Genomic DNA, 21,061 nt, shown 5'->3' with positions numbered 1-21,061 from the left:
ACAAGTGAAATATTGACTCACCTGACAGTGTCAGATTTTATAAGTTAATACTTTATATTTTGAGGTTAAACCTGGCAAAAACATCTAAATCTCCACCTCTACTAGTGATTGTGTCCGAATCGGGAGGATATAGTTGATGATGTCTAGCAGATTTTTACCAGCTCTGTGTCCTCTCAGAAAGTTATAAGCACTGAAGGGAAGACCTTGATGGACACATTAAGCAATACCTTGGCTTAGTTGTTGTGGGATAATGCTGCTGCTCAGACTAAGCCAGACTCTTCACATGTTTCAGAAAACTCTTTTTTTCTTGATTCCTTTGACTTTTTTCCTTTTTAAAGAATATCTCTGGCAGCCCTTTTGTTCATGCTCTGAAGTAGGCAGCAAATTCCTAGAGGATATATGTGGCTACTTTCTTAATTAAAAGCTTCAGGGCAATATCTAATGAAACAATTTTCTCTTTATTGTTTAAATAAAGAGAAAATGTCCTTTAAAATGTACTAGATTTCTAGATGGCTTTGAAGGAATGGATTTAAAAAAATCCCTTCCTAACTAATATCCAAAATTGATAAATACTAAAACAAAAAACAAACCAACAAAAAGTTGGTAAAAACTACCTTCTAGCCCTGGCCTTCAGGGCTCAGTGATTAGAGCATCAGCCTACTCATCGAAGGGTCTTAGGTTCAATTCCTGGTCAAGGGCACAAGCCTAGGTTGCAGGTTCGATCCCCCACCCTGTTGAGTTTCTTTCTCTCTCTCTCTCTCCCCTCCTCCCCTTCTACTCTCTCTAAAAGTCAATGGGAAAAAAATCCTCAGGTGCAGATTAACAACAACAACAACAAAAACACCCAAAAACAAAACAAAAACCCCCACATAGGTTCTATTTTGTACAAATAAAGGAACCCGTTTTTTGAAATAAACTTTTATTGGAACACAGCCACACCCATTTTAATTGGGAAGAGTCAGATATCCTATCTAATAAAAGACTGTATCTCTGCTACAAATTGAACTGTACCTCTGCTACACCCACAAGCCACACCCACTAGCCAATCAGGAGTGAGTATGCAAATTAACCCAACCAAGATGGCTGTGGCCACAGAGCAAGCAGGACGAGGCTTGGGTTTCCCCGACAATGGAGGAAGCCAAGCTTTCCGCACACCCTGGCCAGCCCTGGACTCCACTCAAGGCTACAAAGTTTCAATTATAGAAGATAAATAAATCCCAACAAAAATGGCAGCAGCCATGAAGCTGGAGAGAGCAGGAGGCTTGAATTGCCCCCAGCGATGGAGGAAGCCAAGCTTCTGCAGCCCTGGCCTGCCTTGGCCTCTGCTTAAGGCTACAAAGTTTCAATTATAGAAGATAAATAAATCCTAACAGAAATGGCTGCCGCCACAGAGCAAGCAGGAGGCTTAGCTCCGCTCAAGGCTACAAAGTTTTAATTATAGAAGATAAATAAATCCCAGATCCCAGGGCCTCCACTTGGGTCGCCGGGGGGCATGGCCAGCCTGAAAACCACCATAGGTCCCTCGCCAAGGCCGCCCCATGCCCCAAGGGAACCCCCACCCTGATCTGGGGCACCCTTCAGGGCAAACCAGCTGGCCCCCACCCGTGCACCAGGCCTCTATCCTATCTAATAAAAGAGTAATATGCAAATTGACCATCATTCCAACACAAGATGGCTGCCCCCATGTGGTCAAAGATCCTGCCCCCAAGTGGACACAAGATGGCCACCACAAGATGGCCAGCAGGGGAGGGCAGTTGGAAGGGACCAGGCCTGCAAGGGAGGGCAGTTGGGGGTGATCAAGCCGGCAGGGGAGGGCAGTTAGGGGTGACCAGGCCAGCAGAGGAGGAAAGTTGGGGGCGACCGGGCTTGCAGGGAGGGGCAGTTGGGGGGACCCAGGCCTGCAGGAGAGAGTAGTTGGGGGGAACCAGGCCTGCAGAGGAGGGCAGTTAGGGGTGATCAGGCCTGCAGGGGAGGGCAGTTAGGGGTGACCAGGCCTGCAGGGGAGGGCAGTTAGGGGCAAACAGGCTGGAGGGGAGCAGTTAGGCATCAATCAGGCTGGCAGGGGAGTGGTTGGGGGTGATCAGGCTGGCAGGCAGGCGAGCAGTTGGGAGCCAGCAGTCCTGGATTGTGAGAGGGACGTCCGACTGCCCGTTTAGGCCGGATCCTACTGGGATCGGGCCTAAACGGGCAGTCGGACATCCCTCAAGTGGTCCCAGATTGGAGAGGGTGCAGGCTGGACTGAGGGACACCCCCCACCCTGTGCATGAATTTTGTGCACCGGGCCTCTAGTATTAAATATTATAGCAGATAAACTGGAATATAAACAGTAATCTGTATACAGTGAAGAATTAAAAAATGATTAAGAGGTGAGAAAAGTAAAAACTGCAAACGTTGCAGTAGAGGTAAAGTTGGGATTAGAATATATTTCCAAATAAGGATAGATAATATTTCAACAAAATATATATTTCTATGAGTCTCACAATTTATAAATGTTCACACATTTATTATCAATAGCAGCAAAAACTAACTTTAAAGGAGAGTGAATTTCAAGATATCTTGACATTACCACCACCCCCCCCAAAAAAAAACCTGGTTGTTAAGATATAGAGATAAAGTTATATCTAATGACACCATGTTACTGAAAACAGTTCTCAGGAAACCAGGCTGCCTTGTTTGACGTTTACCTCAGCAGCTCCAAAATGAATGTTGATGGCTGTCTGACATGTGAATGTGAAAATCTGCAACCAATCCTATTTTACAGAACACAAGCCTTCAGCATTTGGGGCACCTAATTATTTTGATGATAGGTGAGTTTCAGCCTTGATCATATGGCTTACAGCTAGAAATCTGTTTCATAGGAGAATATTTCACACCATGCAATGAATCTTAGAAACCATGTCATATACATGCGAACACATGGTATCAGTTAAATAGCAGGTTCAAAAAATAATGTAAGACATTCAAAATAAAATTGGTGATGTGCATAGCTATAGAATTTTACTTTTTTTCCTCTAAAGAATTACCACATTTTAAAAAAGATGAACTGAATTATTTTATTCTCTTTGGGGATTAATCTAAAATTGTTTCCTTTCAGTGTCACTTAAATTACAGCCATTCTTAAAACTACCCCCACATTTTTTCTTCATTTGGGAATAAAGCTTAAATATGGACCTGTACAAATAATTTCACATTCCTTCTGCTAGTAAAGGCTGGTTCCAAACTATAATAAACAGATTTTCTAGACCAGAACCCCTGAAATCCAGTCTTGCTTTACTACTTTTGCTATTCAGACTTTCTACACACCATTTCAAGGCAAAAACTCTTCTGCCAATAATATGCATCTGGAAAAAAAAATCCAAGTTTAAGCTAAAATGATCTCTGTAGAAAGTTTCTGCTTTTTGCACATGATCATAGCAGGATTTTAAGGCCAATGCTCAGCCAATAACCCTGCCCAGGACAGTAAAGGAAATTCTTAAAAGCCACTCTATTTCCCTTCAAAAAGAAGGCCTCTCTCCCCCAAAAACATTTAGGACAATAGGTTTTGGGAGTTATTATTTTAAAAAAAAGAGCACTATTTTACCATTGAAGCAGATCGACTGCTTGTTACAAGGCTTGATCCACCATAGTTTGAATTGAGGCTTCCAATTGGTGCATTGTGGGATGGTCCCAATAAACTGTGTATATCACTGTGACCAGCAGGCAAATTGGTGGAAGGTCCCACAGCATGGTTCCGCAGCACATGGATAGCATCATCCAGTCTGTCTAAACGATCCTCCATTCGAGATTGCTGGAGTGATTGAAAAAAGACATGGAGGTTACCACTGGTAACTAATAAATTCATTAAAACTTCTATGTTTCCTACTTTGGGATATATGGAAGACAGTAAGTGAAACCTGCACTACAAATCAATAATCAAAGAAAGTAGACTATGCTAAATTAACAAAGCTTCAGAAACAAATCACTGCTTCCTAAAATCAATTTACCAATCTACCATGAAGTTACTTCTTTAATTTCTATAAAAGATGAATGCTACTGTACTACTGTCTGATAATTATAGCTGATAAAAAAGATAATGGGTACTTTAATACTGATCTTTGAAATGAAGGCAATTTGGGGACACATTCTCCAATCCATCAAGTTCCAGTTGTGATTTTAAGTGAATAAAACATACCTATCTGAAATAATGAGCACATCCAAATATTCTCTTTCACAAAACTGAGGAAATGATAGACTGTCTGTGGATACATACATGCCCCATACACAAATATATTAGAATTTTTAAAATCAAAAGCACATGCTAGTAGAGCTCTTTTAAAAAGAATCATTCTCAACAACATAAGCAAACAAAAGTCTATTCTTACACACTGTTACAAAAACTGAAATGGTCATTGTTTGGTTTTAAAAGACTTTGGAGTCTGTACAGGCTTGAAGATTTTAAATGGATAATAGGAATTATAATGAACTGAAACAGAAAAAAAGGCACCATCTAAAAGAAATAGTACCTCACAGACATCCTTTAAGAAGGACATTGCATCTTGCAAATGCTCGTGAAGTTGCTGCTCAACTCGATTTTTCTGGCAAAGTCAAGACAGAACAGGAGGCAAAGCACAGGTTAAGATTAACTCCAAAAGAGATGAGGAAATAGCTGATGTGCATGTCAGCATAACATGTTAGTAAAGTTAACGCGGAGACCTGTGAGATCTACTTGTATTAAGGTATGAGAAGGCTGGAATTTAATAGCAAAGTTATAAGGTTAGCTTCTAAATAGCACAAATGCTTATATGTGATTCAAAATATGTGAGAAGACTTTCCTTTAATTTAAAATATTCTATTAGTCACAGAAAAATAACTTTTCTATTTGCATTCCATCAAGTCATCCTTATTTTGTTTTTACAATATTTTGTAATTCTGTGGTAAGCAAAGAAAAGCAACAGTAGTTAACATTCAACCACAAATTCTTCACGCTAAATACCTAGACAGGCTCCTTTATTCTACTGCTTTATTTGTTAAATAACATTTTCACTTGTACAATTTACACAAGACAGTATTTTTTTTTAGAAAGAAAACATGGGAAATAATCTTCATGACAAAAATAATGGCTATTACATTTTCAATTTTTAATGGAAATGTACTAAACTATATATACATCATATAAGAAAGCATTAAATACAACTATTTTCCATTGCTGGACTAATTTTCTTGCTTTTACTTGGTCTGTGTGGTTTTTTTTAAAGTTTCCTCTTATACATAAATGCAAAAGTATAGAAAAATTAAGCCCTATATTTTTCAAAGAAACAAAAATACCATTACACTATTTTAACACCAGCTGTCCTTAGACCAGAAGCCTAATGTCTCAAAGAACAGATGGCAAAGGCACACCCAATGTATCTTATATTGTTCAATTAAATCAGGCCATTTGTTAGCAAAGAATTTGTGTGTAATGCTATCCTACTGTTTTTTTTTCATTGTTACTCAAGATTTACTAAAAAAAAAAAAAGAACTGCATACTATCAGATAAAAGCGACCTGTATGTTTCGAAGAGGCTCTTACCAGGGAGTGGAGTGAGTTTTCATAGCTCGGAGATGAAGGAGCTTGCCCTCCAGGTCTAGGCCACTGACTAGTACCTGTTAAAACAAAATCCCAAAGTACCCACACCTTGGTTAGCTCCAGTATTCTTGATAATGTTCTCAAGGGGGTAAATATAAATTTATATGAAAATTTTTGTTCAACCTTCAGCATAGTATTGGCTTCTTGTAAGCCCAACACATTAAAAAAACCTTTTTCATTATTAATACAACAGTGAAGGGAGTTGAGAAAACAAAGAGGAAAAAACCCTATACTAGTACTTTAAAACATAACTACTTTTATGTTTGCATATTCTTCAGATTGTCACTATGCAAACATATCTTCATAAAATGTACTTAAAGTACACATAATTTAAAATTCTGTCCCTGCCATGGTTTTTACATAGTCTTTAAAATAATGCTATTAATGAATGACTACATTAATATTCATGTGATTCTCTAGATCATAATTTGCTTAACCACCATTATCTCACTGCTGGACATTTTGGTTGCTTTCAATAGGCTATTATGAATAGTAAATGAATAATATTATATTACAAATAGTAAATAGAGAAAATGTCTTGAAGATAAGTAGCATTCTAAATTAAAAGGTACAAACATATTTATGATTTAGTTATGCACAAATGCACCAATTTCAAATGACTGCATACTATCAGATAAAAGCGACCTGTGCACTTAGGATTATCCGTTAAAAACTTTCCCAGCACGATTTATACTAAAAGCACATTATTTAATTTGGAAATATGATAAAATTTTTCTTAAATTTTGTTTATTCTTCAACTTTAGAAAAGTACCAATATAATAAAAACTGAAGATAGGAAATAAGAAAGGATACAAGTTTCAAGTAGAAAGAATAAAAAGGGAAAAAGTCTTAAGAAAAAATAAAGAGATTAATTCATCCATAGGTTGGGGAGAATGCAGTTTTTTTAAAAAATATATTTTTATTGATTTCAGAGAGGAAGGAAGAGGGAGGAAGAGAGAGAGAGAAAGAGAGAGAGAGAGAGAGAGAGAGAGAGAGAGAGAGAGAGAGAGAGATCCATGATGAGAGTGAATCATGGATTGGCTGCCTCCTGCAAGTCCCCCACTGGGGATTGAGCCCACAACCCAGGCATGTGCCCTTGACCGGAATCGAACCTGAGACCTTTCAGTTCGCAGGCTGACGTTCTATCAACTGAGCCAAACTGGCTAGGACAAGAATACAGTTTTAATGGTCTTACCAAACAGCTTTAAAAGGAAAAAGAACAACTGATCAAAAATTTTAACTATTTCATGATTGTGCATTTGAAAGTAAGTTATTTATAGAAAACAACAGACGATTCTATTAAATATATATTACCAGTTCTTAATAAAAGCTTTAGTGACAACCCAAATTACATAAGAAATATGAAGTTAAAGGTTTGCTTAATTTATCTCATTTATTGCTAACTTAATTTTAAACTATGTTCTACCAGAGCCTGTTGTTGCAGGTTAATTTGCCATATTTAGGAAACTAAAAACATACGTATATTTCACCTTAGCTGAATAACCTAGCAATTGCATTACCATTGATCATACATGCTTTGCAAGTGGAAAAGTTGGATACATACATTCTTAATAACTAATTATATGTATACTGTTGTGATCATACAGAAAAATTTTAAATTCTAAAATTGTAAGAAAAAGTATATGTTTTATATACTTCATCAGCTAACCATTGTTGTCTCTTTACTTATAAAAGCAAATTACAAACAAATTATTTTGAGGACCAATAATTGCTTCCTGCTGGACATACAAATGTAATCATAATCCAACTACACAAATAAGGACAGTTTAAAATTGCTCACTGCCCTAGCCAGTTTGGCTCAGTGGATAGAGCGTTGGCCTGCAGACTAAAGGGTCCCAGGTTCGATTCCAGCCAAGGGTACATGCCCAGGTTGCGGGTTTGATCTCCAGTGGGGGGCATGCAGGAGGCAGCCGATCAAGGATTCTCTCTCATCACTGATGTTTCTATCTCTCTCTCCCTCTCCCTTCCTTTCTGAAATCAATAAAAATATATTAAAAAATAAATAAAATTGCTCATTAAAACAGAAGCTTGTAGACTAATTTTATAATTAACAAGTAGAATTTAGCAACCAGTAAACCCAGTAACTGACTATATGAACAATTCACATAAAAACGAGTAACCAAAACTTTATTACTAAGCACTGGTGGAGAATTATGAATTTTTATGTAAATAAGAGGTTAATCATAATCTATTTTGGAAAATAATCCTAAATTATTTAAAAATAGTTTCCCTTAATGTTTATAGTATTTTATTTTCAATCATTTTGCTCCATCTTTCCCAACCCCCTTGGGTGATCAGCCTGTCATAGGAGCCTGATCATCACATTTCTTAATTTGTGTGGAATATTAATTCAAGTTTTATGTTTAAATACCTCAGAATTGTTAGAACACATCTGTTTTGCAAAACATGCAATTTTTCTGTTTCATCACTAACGTAGTGTTGAACAATAAGATGTGTGCACTAAATTTACTCAGGTAAGAAATCACCAACATTTGTTATTTTTTTTATCGTTATAGGAAAAAACTATGCTAAGGTCTACCTCCAAACTGTAATTTGTTAAATTAGAAAAGTATACGTCTACTCAAACCTATTTTGTTTTTATTAAAGATAGGGCTGTCTACTGTGATATACCTAGTTAAAACAAAATACATGATTAAATCACTGTTATCGGTCTGAACCCATACAAATGCAAAGTTAAATTTCATGGTCAGAGCTCCTTGAACCCACTTGGTCATTTCAAAACTTCATGCTATTGGTAACAAAGGGGATGGCTGGAGAGTTATAGTTAGTTCAGCAGAAGTCAATCCTATGGCTGGCAAAACTTAAAGGGGGGCATGAAAGTTTAGTGGATATGGGAATTAGTGGACCTTCATTCTTGCTGATCTGTACTATTAATTAATTTTATAATCCCTGACTATGACAAAGGCACACATTGCTTTTTGTTTTGTTTTTAATCTGTCTTACAAGGCCAATCAAAGATATGAAAGCACTCATTTCATTAGCTTAAAGGTTTTTTGACTATGGGACATTATTATTATTTCTTCCTGATGGTAGATCTATTGTGTAATCAGTGAAGAAAAAGGACACATAGACTTTTACAACTTTAGCCCAGTAATGGCTTATTAAACTAAGGATGAAACCTTTAGGGCTATGAATAGAATTCAAATTCTGGGAACAGACGATAATGCTAGCTAGCATACCTCTGACTCTGGACATTTTTTTTTTTTAAACTAGTGTGTGAATAAAATACATAGATTAAATTTAGAATATGTTGGTATCTCTAGCTTGTAATCATCAACTGTAGCATCACTGCACAAATATGAAAAAAAAGGTGCAAAGGCTGAAAACCTCAGGGGTTTCCTAGAGCAGCACCAACCTTTCGGACCTCGGAGACTACCAGTGGTCCGCGAACCACTGGTTGGTGACCGCTGTCCTAGAGACTAGAATGGTGCCCCCTTTCCTTCACTGTCACCTGTTATCTGGTGGTAACATATATAGAGGTTTTTTTAAAAATTATTTTTTATTTTTCAATTACTGTTGACATACAATATTATTAGTTTTAGGTATACACATAGTGATTAGACATTTATGTAACTTAAGAAATGATCACCCTTATAAGTCTAGTACCCATCTGACATCATATATCTCTCTCTATAAAATGCCAGCAACCGGAACACCATAATGACTAGAATGACTAGTAACTATGACGCCCACCATGGCCAGCAAACCAGCCCAATGAGGGTGTGTGTGTGTGTGGGGGGGGTGGCCGGCCAACCAACCTCCCGCAACCCCTCCCCCCCCAGCCGGCCCTGCCCCTGATCGCACCCCCATCCCAATAGGGGGCGGGGCTGGCCAGCCAACTTCCTGCAGCCCCTCCCCCCCGGGCTGGCCCAGCCCCTGATCCCCCTACCCCAGTAGGGGGCGGGGCCGACTTGCCAATCTCCTGCAGCCCCTCCGCCCACTGGCCCCACCCCCAGCCAGCTCCGCCCCCGATTGGCCCCCCACACCAAACAGGGGTGGGGTTGGCTGGCCAAACTCCCCTGGCCCCTCCCCCAGCCACTGATCCCTGATCGACTCCCCCCACCCCATTTGGGGGCGGGGCCGACCTGCCCACTGCCCAAGCCCCTCCCCATGGCTGATGCCACCCCCGATCAGCCCCCACCACTGCGATCAGCCCACAGCCCTTCCCCCAGCCAGCTCCACCCCCAATTGGCCCCCCACCCCAATCCGGGGCAGGGCCCGCTGGCCAATCACCCATGGCCCCTCCCCCCAGCCAGCCCGGCCCTGAACGGGCTTGCCAGCCAACTTCCCGCCACCTCTTCCTCCCAACAGTTCAGACCCTGATCCGCACTGATTGGGGCCAGGCCGGCCAGACCCCACCCATGCACAAATTCATGCACTGGGCCTCTAGTAGCTATTATAATATTTTTGACTATATTCCCTATGCTGTAGTTTATATCCCATGACTGTTTTTGTAACTGGTAATTTGCACATCTTGATCCCTTCACCCTTTTTGCCCACCTCCCCCAATCTGGCAACCATCAATACGTTCTCTGTATCAATGAGTTTATTTTGTTTTTTAAGCTACCACATGTAAATGAAATCATATGGTATTTATCTTCCTCTGTCTGACTTATTTCACTTAGCATAATACCCTTATAGAAGTTTTAGGCTCCTACTTCCTTTTATTAGATAGGCATAAGCTTTCAACTATTAATATAGTTAATTTCTGTAGTTGCCCTGGGCTTTTATTGAGCACCCCAAAGAGCTAACTTTTATTCAAGAAGGTTATAATAAATCTACTTGATATTAAAATTTATTGACCACTTCCAGAAAACAAGCTAGCTGGGTGACCAGGAAAACAGCATCAAATTATTCTGCTAGAAAATCAGGGAAGACTGCCTTTGATCACTAAATCTAAAATTCATTCAATGTTTCTGATCTGTTCTTTGTTTTGCCTAATAAAATTGGTTAATAAATTTAAAGAATAGATACTAACATTTTGTGTGGCTGAGAGAAAAATCTTAGGACCATTTACCATGCATTTTCTTATTCTGTTAGTTGTTTCCCTTTATAATCTCACCCTAAACTTAAACATTCATGAGATTCCCCTATGTTTGGGAAAGGTTGGATAATCCTTAAGGTAGCATTTAGTGCTCTGTGTTCCACAATCTGGCCCCAGCCAACCTTTCCATCTTACTTCTTCACACATCCACACATGAAGAGTTCATAATCAGTATTCTCAATGGCTCTGGAGGAACAGGTCACATACTTTCTTACATCTGCATCTTTGTTATGCTTTTCCCTTAATAACCAGAAACTTCTATTTACCTCCTTTTAAAATACTACTCTCTTCATGAACTTTATCTTGAGTACTCTACTTTAGATAAATATCTTATTGATTAAACTAACCAAAACTGAGGAATCCTTTCTTTCCTCTGTTCCTCTCTTTATTTTCATTGTGAATGTTCTGAAGATTGCCATTGAGTACTGAAATTATTAAACTTTTATTCACTTATATTCAAGAAGCAGATAAAGAAAGTCAAAACATGGTTTTGCTTGTCTGCTTTCTCAGTTCCCTTAATAAACACATTCTCTTACCTCAAATACCAATGTCTTCCCAAATGACAACTGTAATAGATACAGCTACTCTTCTATCTTGCTGCCAGAGTCCTGTTTTTGTTCAGAAGGTGTGTGTGTGTGTGTGTATGCATGTGTGTGTGTATCCTTTCCTAGTGTTAGCTGGGGAAGAGTAATTGTATCCTTGCCTCTTGGGATAAACCTGATGTCTAAGATAAACATGTTGGTCTCTGTCTGTTGAGAGCAATTGTGTTCAACACTGGCCAATGAATCATGAGGGGAAATCTGTTAAGAGATTTATGGAGAAGGATTCTTAAAAGACAAAGAAAAGATGGTTCTTTTTTTCCTATTGGACACTGTTATGTCCACAAGTGGGACCTTGAACTGCTATCATGCCACAAGTCTGAGGAAGAAATTGCAAAGAAGGATATAATGGTCCAAGAACTTGCTCTGTATGAGATTCTTGTCATACAAGATACCCAACTCCTTTACTATTTCAGCTAGCTGAGACAAGAGTTTCTTTTTCTTTCAGCCTAAAGCTTCATAAATGATACAATATCATCACCTCAGAAGTTTCCTCATAAGCATTCTCTCAGTAAAAATGTATGTTATTGGCCTGAAAAGTTCCCAAGGAAAATGAGCAGGATTTAACACATTAAGTACCCTGTCAGTCACCAGTGACTGACACTATACTTTCCGTCTGGAAGACAAAACGGAGGCACTTAACATGTTAAGCAAGAATGATCATTTCCTCAGAAGCTGCCTCCGTGGCTCTGCACCTGTTTATCTACCCTTACAAGCCTGTGCTCAGTCTGGCTAATGAGGCATAAGGGGTAGGGCAAGAGTAGAGAGCACACAGTGGGTAGAATTTTTTTACTTTAGAAAACAGGCCACTGCCATTCAGGATACATAATAATTTCCACATTATGTAGGAGTGTTGGTTTGCTCCATCTTTTTCATTTTTCCTTCAACTGTGAATACTTTATCACATAGTGCTACTTCCCTTTTTCACTCCTCCCTCTTCATCTCTGCAAACTGTGTGTGTGTGTGGTGATAAAAAGGAATCACTAGACACAGGAGATGGGAGATACACCTGCATAAAATCAGTTGTCAATTTGCCCTTTCAAAAGTATTTTTCTTTGATTAGAATACTAATTTAAAAGCCTATTAACAGCTTCATTACACAATTCAACAGTCCATAGATTTTTCATTAATCAGCTGAATTAGGGGAAAAGAGGACTCCACCCATTAAACATCAACTAAAGATGGAGGAAGAAATGTGAGATTCGACTTTGGTCTGTCGTTTTTTTGAAAAATGTCTAAGTCTCTGATTTTCCATTTTACTGATGTTACTTCCTAGATGCTGAGCTCCTCTGTTGCCTGCTTTCCTATCCAGTGTTAATGAAAACCAAAGGACACTTTTATAGCTATCTTACTGGGCAGTGGAGCAGAGGCAGTGGAAATATATAGTAAAGGGCTAATGTAGCACCTCAGATGAGAAAGTGAAACAGGCTCTGGCAAAAATGATACCAATAATTTCAGTAAAACTCTGCCAAGAGGGTGAGTAGGGTTAAAGTTACATCATTCTTCCGGTAATTTCAGCTCTCTGTTAAACAACAACTTTAAATCAATGGGTCTTTCATAGTCCAGTCTATGTGGGGAACAGCTGTTCAACTTTTACTAGACAGCTGAAGCCATGGTGTCTGAGAAAGTGGCAGAACCTGCTAATAGCTGAAAGCAGCTGCCAGCAGTTCATCATCTCCACATTGGAATGCTCGGAGCAGAGTCACTGGCTAACACACACAGCACAGGTGATAGCCAGGGCCTGGATACACCAGAGCCCTGATTTTTAGAAATCCTGCACAATGCAAAAAAGGCTTAACAAAAACAACAAAACCACACAAACTTAACTAATGGCTTAAACAGAAAGAGAATAATTTCTGAGGTTAACTGTTGGAGGAATATGGCAATTTTTACCCATTTGCCTGACTAGCCTGACTAATATCTTCCTCAGAACTAATACCTTTCTTTTTCAGCATAGTTTTTCTCCAAATACTGGTAGAAAATAAAATTTAAGTTTTTAAATTATAGCTTAACAGATATTAAGCATTTTCCTATAATTTTATTTATTCCTAATAAACCTAAAAATTTCTATTTACAATAACATTTGTATTGCAACAAATTTATACTGTAGGAAGGATATATCTGAAACTTGTTAAAGCTAATGTGAAAAAAAAGGAACACATAAAGCAAATCTGAGCCACTTATTTAACTCCACTAACAATATTTATCTACATTCACAGAGAGTTCTTTTCCTTAGCAAAAAACCCCAACATTTCCCCCAGGAATTTATTTACATATCCTATCTAATAAAAGAGTAATATACAAATTAGCCATCACTCTGTTATACCCACCAGCCACGTCCACCAGCCAATTAGGAGCGAGTATGCAAATTAACCCAACCAAGATGGCTGCAGCCATGGAGAGAGCAGGAGGGAGGATTGGGTTTCCCCGGCGATGGAGGAAGCCAAGCTTTCCGCACACCCTGACCGGCCCAGGCCTCCACTCCAGGCTACAAAGTTTCATTATAGAAGGTAAATAAATTCCAACAGAAATGGCAGCAGCCACGGAGCTGGAGAGAGCAGGAGGCTAGGGTTGCCCCCAGCGATGGAGGAAGCCAAGCTTTCTGCACACCCTGGCCAGCCCAGGCCTCCACTCCAGGCTACAAAGTTTCAATTATAGAAGATAAATAAATCCCAACAAAAATGGCGGCAGCCACGGAGCTGGAGAGAGCATGAGGCTAGGGTTACCCCTAGCGATGGAGGAAGCCAAGCTTCTGCAGCCCTGGCTTGCCTTGGCCTCCGCTTAAGGCTACAAAGTTTCAATTATAGAAGATAAATAAATCCCAACAGAAATAGCTGCAGCCATGGAGCAAGCAGAAGGCTTGGCTCTGCTCCAAGCTACAAAGTTTCAATTGTAGAAGATAAATAAATCCCAGATACCAGGGCCTCCACTTGGGTCGCCGGGGCGTGTGGCCAGCCTGCAAACCACCACAGGCCCCTCACCCAGGCTGCCCCACACCCCAAGGGAATCCCCACCCTGATCCGGGACACCCTTCAGGGCAAACCAGCTGGCCCTCACCCATGCACCTATCTAATAAAAGAGTAATATTCAGATTGACCATCACTCCAACACACAAGATGGCTGCCCCCATGTGGTCAAAGATCCTGCCCCCATGTGGACACAAGATGGCCACCAGGCCTGCAAGGGTGGGCAGTTGTGGGCGATCGGGCCAGCAGGGGAGGGCAATTGGGAGGGACCAGGCCTGCAAGGGACAGCAGTTGGGGGCGATCAAGCCTGCAGGGGAGCGCAGTTAGGGGTGACCAGGCCGGTAGAGGAGGGAAGTTGGGGGTGACCGGGCCTGCAGGGAAGGGCAATTGCGGGGGACCCAGGCCTGCAGGGGAGAGCAGTTGGGGGGGACCAGGCCTGCAGGGGAGAGCAGTTAGGGGCAAAAAGGCTGGAAGGGGAGCAGTTAGGCATCAATCAGGCTGGCAGGGGAGTGGTTAGGGGGTGATCAGGCTGGCAGGCAGAAGTGGTTAGGGGCAATCAGGAAGGCAGGCAGGCGAGCAGTTGGGAGCCAGCAGTTCTGGATTGTGAGAGGGATGTCCGACTGCCCGTTTAGGCCCGATCCTGGTAGGGGTCCCAGATTGGAGAGGGTGCCGGCTGGGCTGAGGGACACCCCCCCGCCCCATGCACAAATTTCGTGCACTGGGTCTCTAGTATATGAAATAATAACTTATTGAACCTAAAAATAAAGACAAACTATCTAGCAAAAACAATTTTTCATTTTTTTGAGTCACACACATGGTACAGAGAAATGGCGCAAACAAGGAAGAAAAAAGTTACATGTACTTCTAAATAGATTACTTTGTTTATTTTCTATGGTATCTTATGAAAACTTTTGATTTATTTCCTTCTCCATATTTTGCCTTCATCCAATTGTCTAGCCTTATTTTTATCTTGTTAAAACAATTACCCTTAGAAATTACAAATTATTTTAAGAATGAGAGAAGATATGAAAAATTCAAGAGTAGCAAATATTTCAATAGTCTCAAAAAAAGAACCCAAGAGGAAAGCTCTCTGTTCACATATTTTCTCAAAATCTATTTTTTTCATGAACTTTAACTGGATTTTATTAAAAAATTAATTTAAAATATTTCCAAGTAGCCCCTACATTTATTAAGTAGTTAGATAAAACAAAAGCCTACCTGTGAGAGGTGAGGGTGATCCAACCGGTGTTGATGGATTTGATGGAAAACTACTGCTGGTATGGTCAGGAGAATAAATCTAACCAGAAAACAAAAGATATACATATAGAAATATGTGACAACAGCAAAAATATAAATCCATTTGCATGGATTTATTTATTTACTTTTAAATATATTTTTACTGATTTCAGAGAGGAAGGGAGAGAGAGATAAAAACATCAATGATGAGAGAGAATCACTGATCAGCTGCCTCCTGCATGCTCCCTACTGGGGATCCAGCCCGCAATTCAGGCATGTGCCCTTGACCGGAATCGAACCTGGGACCCTTCAGTCTGCAGGTCGATGCTCTATTCACTGAGCCAAACCAGCTGGGGCTGCATGGATTTATTTTTATAATCTAAGTTGACCACCCCTAAGACTCAGAATGAAAAACTGTTTCATTCATTTTAGGACCATGTCATTACTTAAATGCTATAAAAGCCCCAGTTTTAAAATTAGAATTAAAAGGTATCATATATATATATATATATATATATATATATATATATATATATATACACACACACACACACACACACACACACACACACACACACTAATACAGGAGGAATAAAATAGATCATCTCTATTTCTTTGTTATCCTAGTTGAAAATAATTTATATTCCTAATTTTAAAACAAAGAGAATTGACTATAAAATAACAAGTTTGATAAACAATCTTTTTAGAATATACCATATAAATAAGTGATATCCATTAAAAATAATTATTTCAGGAAACGCTTAACTTACCTTTTGAAGAGTTTAAAAATTTTTAAAAGCCAAAGAAAATCATTTTTCAAAAGTTACCCTTTATTTCTCAAAGCTCTCAATTTTATCAACTACATTTCTTCCAAATTTAGCTCCAAGTGATATGTGAGTACTATAAAAAAAAAAATCAAACTTGCTCTCAAAAGATATTTTGTTACCGTGGAGGAAAGTGAAAAAACCATGAAACATGAAAGTCCTTCAAAAAATGTTCCCAAAATGATCTGTGGACTTTACGCCCTAACAGGTTTTCTTTAAAGAAGACAACAAATCTGGATGCAGATATTTTGGCATTTCAACTAAAATTTTTTTTGCAATATTTTGTTTTTTCATTGATTTTTAAAGTGAGAGGAAGGGAGAGAGAGAGATAATGTGAGAGAGAAACAGTGATGAGTTACCTCTGGTAAACACCCCGACTGGGAATGGAACATGCAATCTTAGGCATGTGTCCTGACCAGTAATGGAACCCATGACCCTCTGGGTATGGGGTGATGCTCCAACCAACTGAGCCACCTGGCCAGGGTTGATGCAATACTTTATATTTATTTCATTACTGCTTAAAAAAAGTGACAGAGCCCTAACCGGTTTGGCTCAGTGGATAGAGCATTGGCCTGCGGACTGAAGGGTCCTGGGTTTGATTCTGGTCAAGGGCATGTACCTTGGTTGCGGGCACATCCCCAGTAGGGGGTGTACAGGAGGCAGCTGGTCGATGTTTCTCTCTCATTGGTGTTTCTAGCTCTCTATCCCTCTCCCTTCCTCTCTGTAAAAAAAATTCAATAAAATATATTCTAAAAAAGTGACAGAAATTCATTCAAGTTAACCTAAATTAACCATTAAATATTTTAAAAGTCTCCTTAATCTAGGCACTAATGGTCCCAAAAAGGTCTTCTCTAGGATAATCCTATTCTTATAATGGTCATAATAAAAATTCTTCACATTTCAGCATTTAACTTAAGGCAGACAAGTCAACTTATGTGAACAAATTATGGTCAAATATTTTTAAAAGAAAATGACTAGTGGGTGCAGAGAGTCATCCAACAGAAATAACCTTGCTCTGAATAAGCTTAGAGCTCTAATGCATTTAAAGGGGCCCAAATTATGTTATATAAGGGGTCTCAGAATTGGTTTTAAAGACAGTGTAATATGCTGAAAAAAGTCAGATGTTGGGACAGTCTCATGTAAAGCAAAATTCCACAAATCATAATCATCAAACAACATTTCATTTAAAAAAAATAAGACAGCGCTAATTACATTGCAAGAGGCCAGAAAGTCTATGTTCCTTTGCATAGAAATGGATATATCTACCTCAAATAAAATACTCCAAATTGTATGATGTTACTAAATTGTAATTGCAAATGCATTTAAGCAAGTTCTCTCTAAATAGCAGACCTAGAAGTTGTATATTTAAGTTAGAAAGCCATTTTGGAAAAAGCAAAGCTATCAAGAAGTCTTCAGAAGACTTTATGGGAAGATTTAGTAATAGGGAGACAGTATAAGATCAATATTGCTGGTATTAAAGTTGCTACCTTTTAAAAAATTCAGGGAACATGAGAAAATTAGCTAACAGTCAAATTTTGGTTCCCAGTGGACTGCATAAACATAGTAATTTATTTCAACCACTTAAGTAAATTAGATTAAGCTCATCAAACTTCAACACAAACATATCTTCACATACCCTTTTACTTTTATAAATTACTATTTCTCATGTTTAAGATTCAAATAATTATATCTTTTCTGAACAACTTATGCTAAGTTTTATGGAATATGCTTGGACTATAATATTGGTAAGGGAGAGCCCTGCCGGTGTTGGAGTATCGTCCCTGTGCACTGCAAGGTCCAAGGTTTGATTCCCAGTCAGGGCACATATGGAAGGCAACCAATTGATACATCTATGTCACACTGATGTCTCTCCTCCGCATCTCCCTACCTTCCTCTCTAAAATCAATTTGAAAAAAGAGAGAATATTGGCAAGGGAGGAAAAGGTTGATAATATTGATGGTGGGTGGATGAGGAGAAAAGTTTCAATTCCATGCAGAACTTCATCATAAACTAGACCAAATGACTGATTTTTTAATTTCCTTGTCTGTAAGGATCGACAACATGCAAGTATTGGAGAAATAGCATTCCCTCTCTGTTACACCCTCCTGCTTTTGTTTTCTTCATACTGCTTACATTAATTCCTAATTGTCCAAATTTGTTTACTTGCTAATTATCAGTCTCTTACCCTTTCCCCTAGTAAAATGTATGCTCCAGAAAAGCAAGGACTTGGTCTTATTCAGACAAAAATCTGAATTATACAGAATCTGCAGTAGTTTCAGACTCTACAACAGTGCTGGTAAATATGTACATATTTGTTGAAAGAATGAATGATATCATCCTTTCAAGAAGTTACTATTTGAGAATTTCTTTTAAATCCTTGGATTATTTACCTAGACCACCCCTCTTTTACTCTTCCAGTTCTCTTAATGTAGATTTCCAGTTTCTTTTCTATTTATCTGTGTTAACTCTTGATAAAACCATTCTTCACTAAGTACCAACTATGACATCCCTGTGAATGACTCCTAAATTGACATCTCTATCCTCAGACTGATTGCTCGACTTCTCCATATGGACCTATTCTTCTTCCATCTCAAGTTCAGTAATTCCAAGCCCAAACTTTCATCACTGCCCCACGCTTCCTACCCTTCCCATGTCTACTCTTCTGTTTTCTCTGCCTTAGCACCACCCTTCTCATGGTGATGAGAACCACTTTCTCTCCTCCTTTCCCCAGGTCCCTCCACACTTCCCACCATAGATCCCAATACCCACAATTCTCTAGTTTCTGGAATAGGCACACATCATTCTCAGTGACATGACACTTCCTCAGACCTTTACTAGAACTTGTGGCTAAACTATTTAAGTCTTTATAGCCCCCGCTACTCCCTGCTTCTTTCATTCCATACATAATTGCCTGAGCTATTGTCCTCACCAGTTTTGAACAGTCAAATGCCATGCAGTGCTTCCTGTTGCCTAAATAAAACAGAATGAGATTTGATATCTTTTATAATGTGGTCACACAAACATATCTTTCTACACTTTAACCTACATATAATATTATGTACCCTATTATCCAAACAAAATAATTTTATTTTTATTTTCTGAACATAGCTTATCCTTTCAAAGCTCCTGTTTCTTAACTTCTCCCAGAGAAATCCTATACACATCACAGTACAGCTCAATTGTCACCTCCTTTGTACTCTTAGAATAACCTGTACTTCTCTTTGTTTTTTTTACTTCAAACTATGTGATACACTATCATTATTTTTTGTATGCCTGTTATCTTCTCTCCTTGAAAGTAAATTATTTGAAGGCAGATTCAACATTAAAACCATTATCGTTTGTCACTCTCATGTACAAGTAGGTGCTCAATATTGTTTTAATACTTGACAGATTAATACTGTGAGCCCAACACTTAAAATTTGCTATTAATACTTGTATTATAAAGCAGGACTCAGTAAGTGGTAGTTATTTACCTTAGTATTTATGTAAATGGGGTTCCTCAACAGGAATACCAAAAGGGTGAAAAAGATCTTGTTATAAAGATGAATTCACTTACAAATCAGTTTTATGGTGTAAGCTTTGAGAACAATATAGTGAGGTTCCACTATTTCTGAGAATTAATGTTAATGTACTAAGCTGTCCATACCACACTGTTAGGCAGATATAAACTTTTGAGAATATAACTAAACTATCAATATTTATTCTCCCTGATAACTCTGCCATTAGTGTTACATAATCCCTAACCTTGCAAAGGACTGGTGACAACTTTTTCTTCTTTATAAAAAACATTTTTTTCTACTCACCCATCACATTCCCTCGTTCTACTCTGCCCTAAACTAAAGTGATAACAGATAGAATTGTTATTAATACTTTTCCTGAACAAAAATCCTGGCAAACTACAGGCTTTTTGTCCCTGTTGCTTTCATAAAAAGAATGTGTATGCGGGGAGAGGAGGAGCAACACAATGTTAAAAAGGCAAAATAATACAGCCTTTTAGATCACAGGTCAGTTAGTTAAACTTCACCTCTGCATGATTATTCTATTACCAAAACACATACAAATTATACTTATTCTATATAGAAATTGTTGTATTACTTAAGAAATTCTAAACATAAGGTCTTATTTGACAGAGAGTATTCTAAATCAGGAATACATTACTTTTTGACCTTAAAGAACTCCTACAGTGATGTTTGAAAGAAAAAAGAAAAAGAAAAAAGTCAGTCATTTAAAAATGGGAACGGGAGTGATTTAGAATCTAGAGCATAAACACAAAGTAAGACTCATTCCGCATGCAGCCATGGTCCTCGGTACTGTTAAATGACCAATGATGAATAACTCCCAATACCTTCTGCCAGGCTTAAGAGGTAATATGCCTCATTTTACTGCAACAAATAAGGCTCCTCCTCCTATCAGTCATGGTCCATTCCAATCAGCAGGGTGCCAATAAGCCAGAGGGTAATGAAAAGGGCCTCAGACAAAAAAGAAACAATAGGGAGCTCCCAAGCCCAACCTTGGAACTGTGAGCCCAATTTTTTAAACACTACAGTGCACATTTCAGTTAATCTTTATTATGCTAATGTTATTGAGTCTAAGGAACAAAGACACTTATTTCATGAATTACTTTTAAACATCAACTTCCCTGAATTTTCTTTTCTTTTGTTAAAGACTACTGACCATTTAACTATCCAGATTAAAACTCTCTCTTCTATGCTCTGAGGTAGAAATCGAAACATAAATTATCAC

The 21,061-nt window shown here is 38.7% G+C and overlaps 1 protein-coding gene across 12 annotated transcripts in view; it reads right to left on the bottom strand.

Moving 5' to 3' along the window:
- TCF12 (transcription factor 12) overlaps window positions 1–21,061 on the bottom strand; it is a 374,687-nt gene that overhangs the window by 23,177 nt on the left and 330,449 nt on the right. For 8 of the 12 annotated variants that reach the window (XM_079767779.1, XM_079767777.1, XM_079767778.1 and 5 more), the window contains 4 exons: window positions 15,477–15,555; window positions 5,551–5,624; window positions 4,503–4,574; window positions 3,581–3,787 (listed from right to left, as the gene is read on the bottom strand). In XM_079767779.1, the coding sequence (XP_079623905.1) occupies window positions 3,581–3,787; window positions 4,503–4,574; window positions 5,551–5,624; window positions 15,477–15,555 (432 nt within the window). The remainder of the gene's footprint in view (window positions 1–3,580; window positions 3,788–4,502; window positions 4,575–5,550; window positions 5,625–15,476; window positions 15,556–21,061) is intronic. The other 4 variants (XM_079767781.1, XM_079767773.1, XM_079767780.1 and 1 more) reach the window with 1 other exon arrangement.

This window comes from Cnephaeus nilssonii (genome assembly GCF_951640355.1).
Source record: "Cnephaeus nilssonii genome assembly, chromosome: 4".
Lineage (NCBI taxonomy): Eukaryota > Metazoa > Chordata > Mammalia > Chiroptera > Vespertilionidae > Cnephaeus > Cnephaeus nilssonii.
This window is presented reverse-complemented; position numbering and strand designations above follow the sequence as displayed.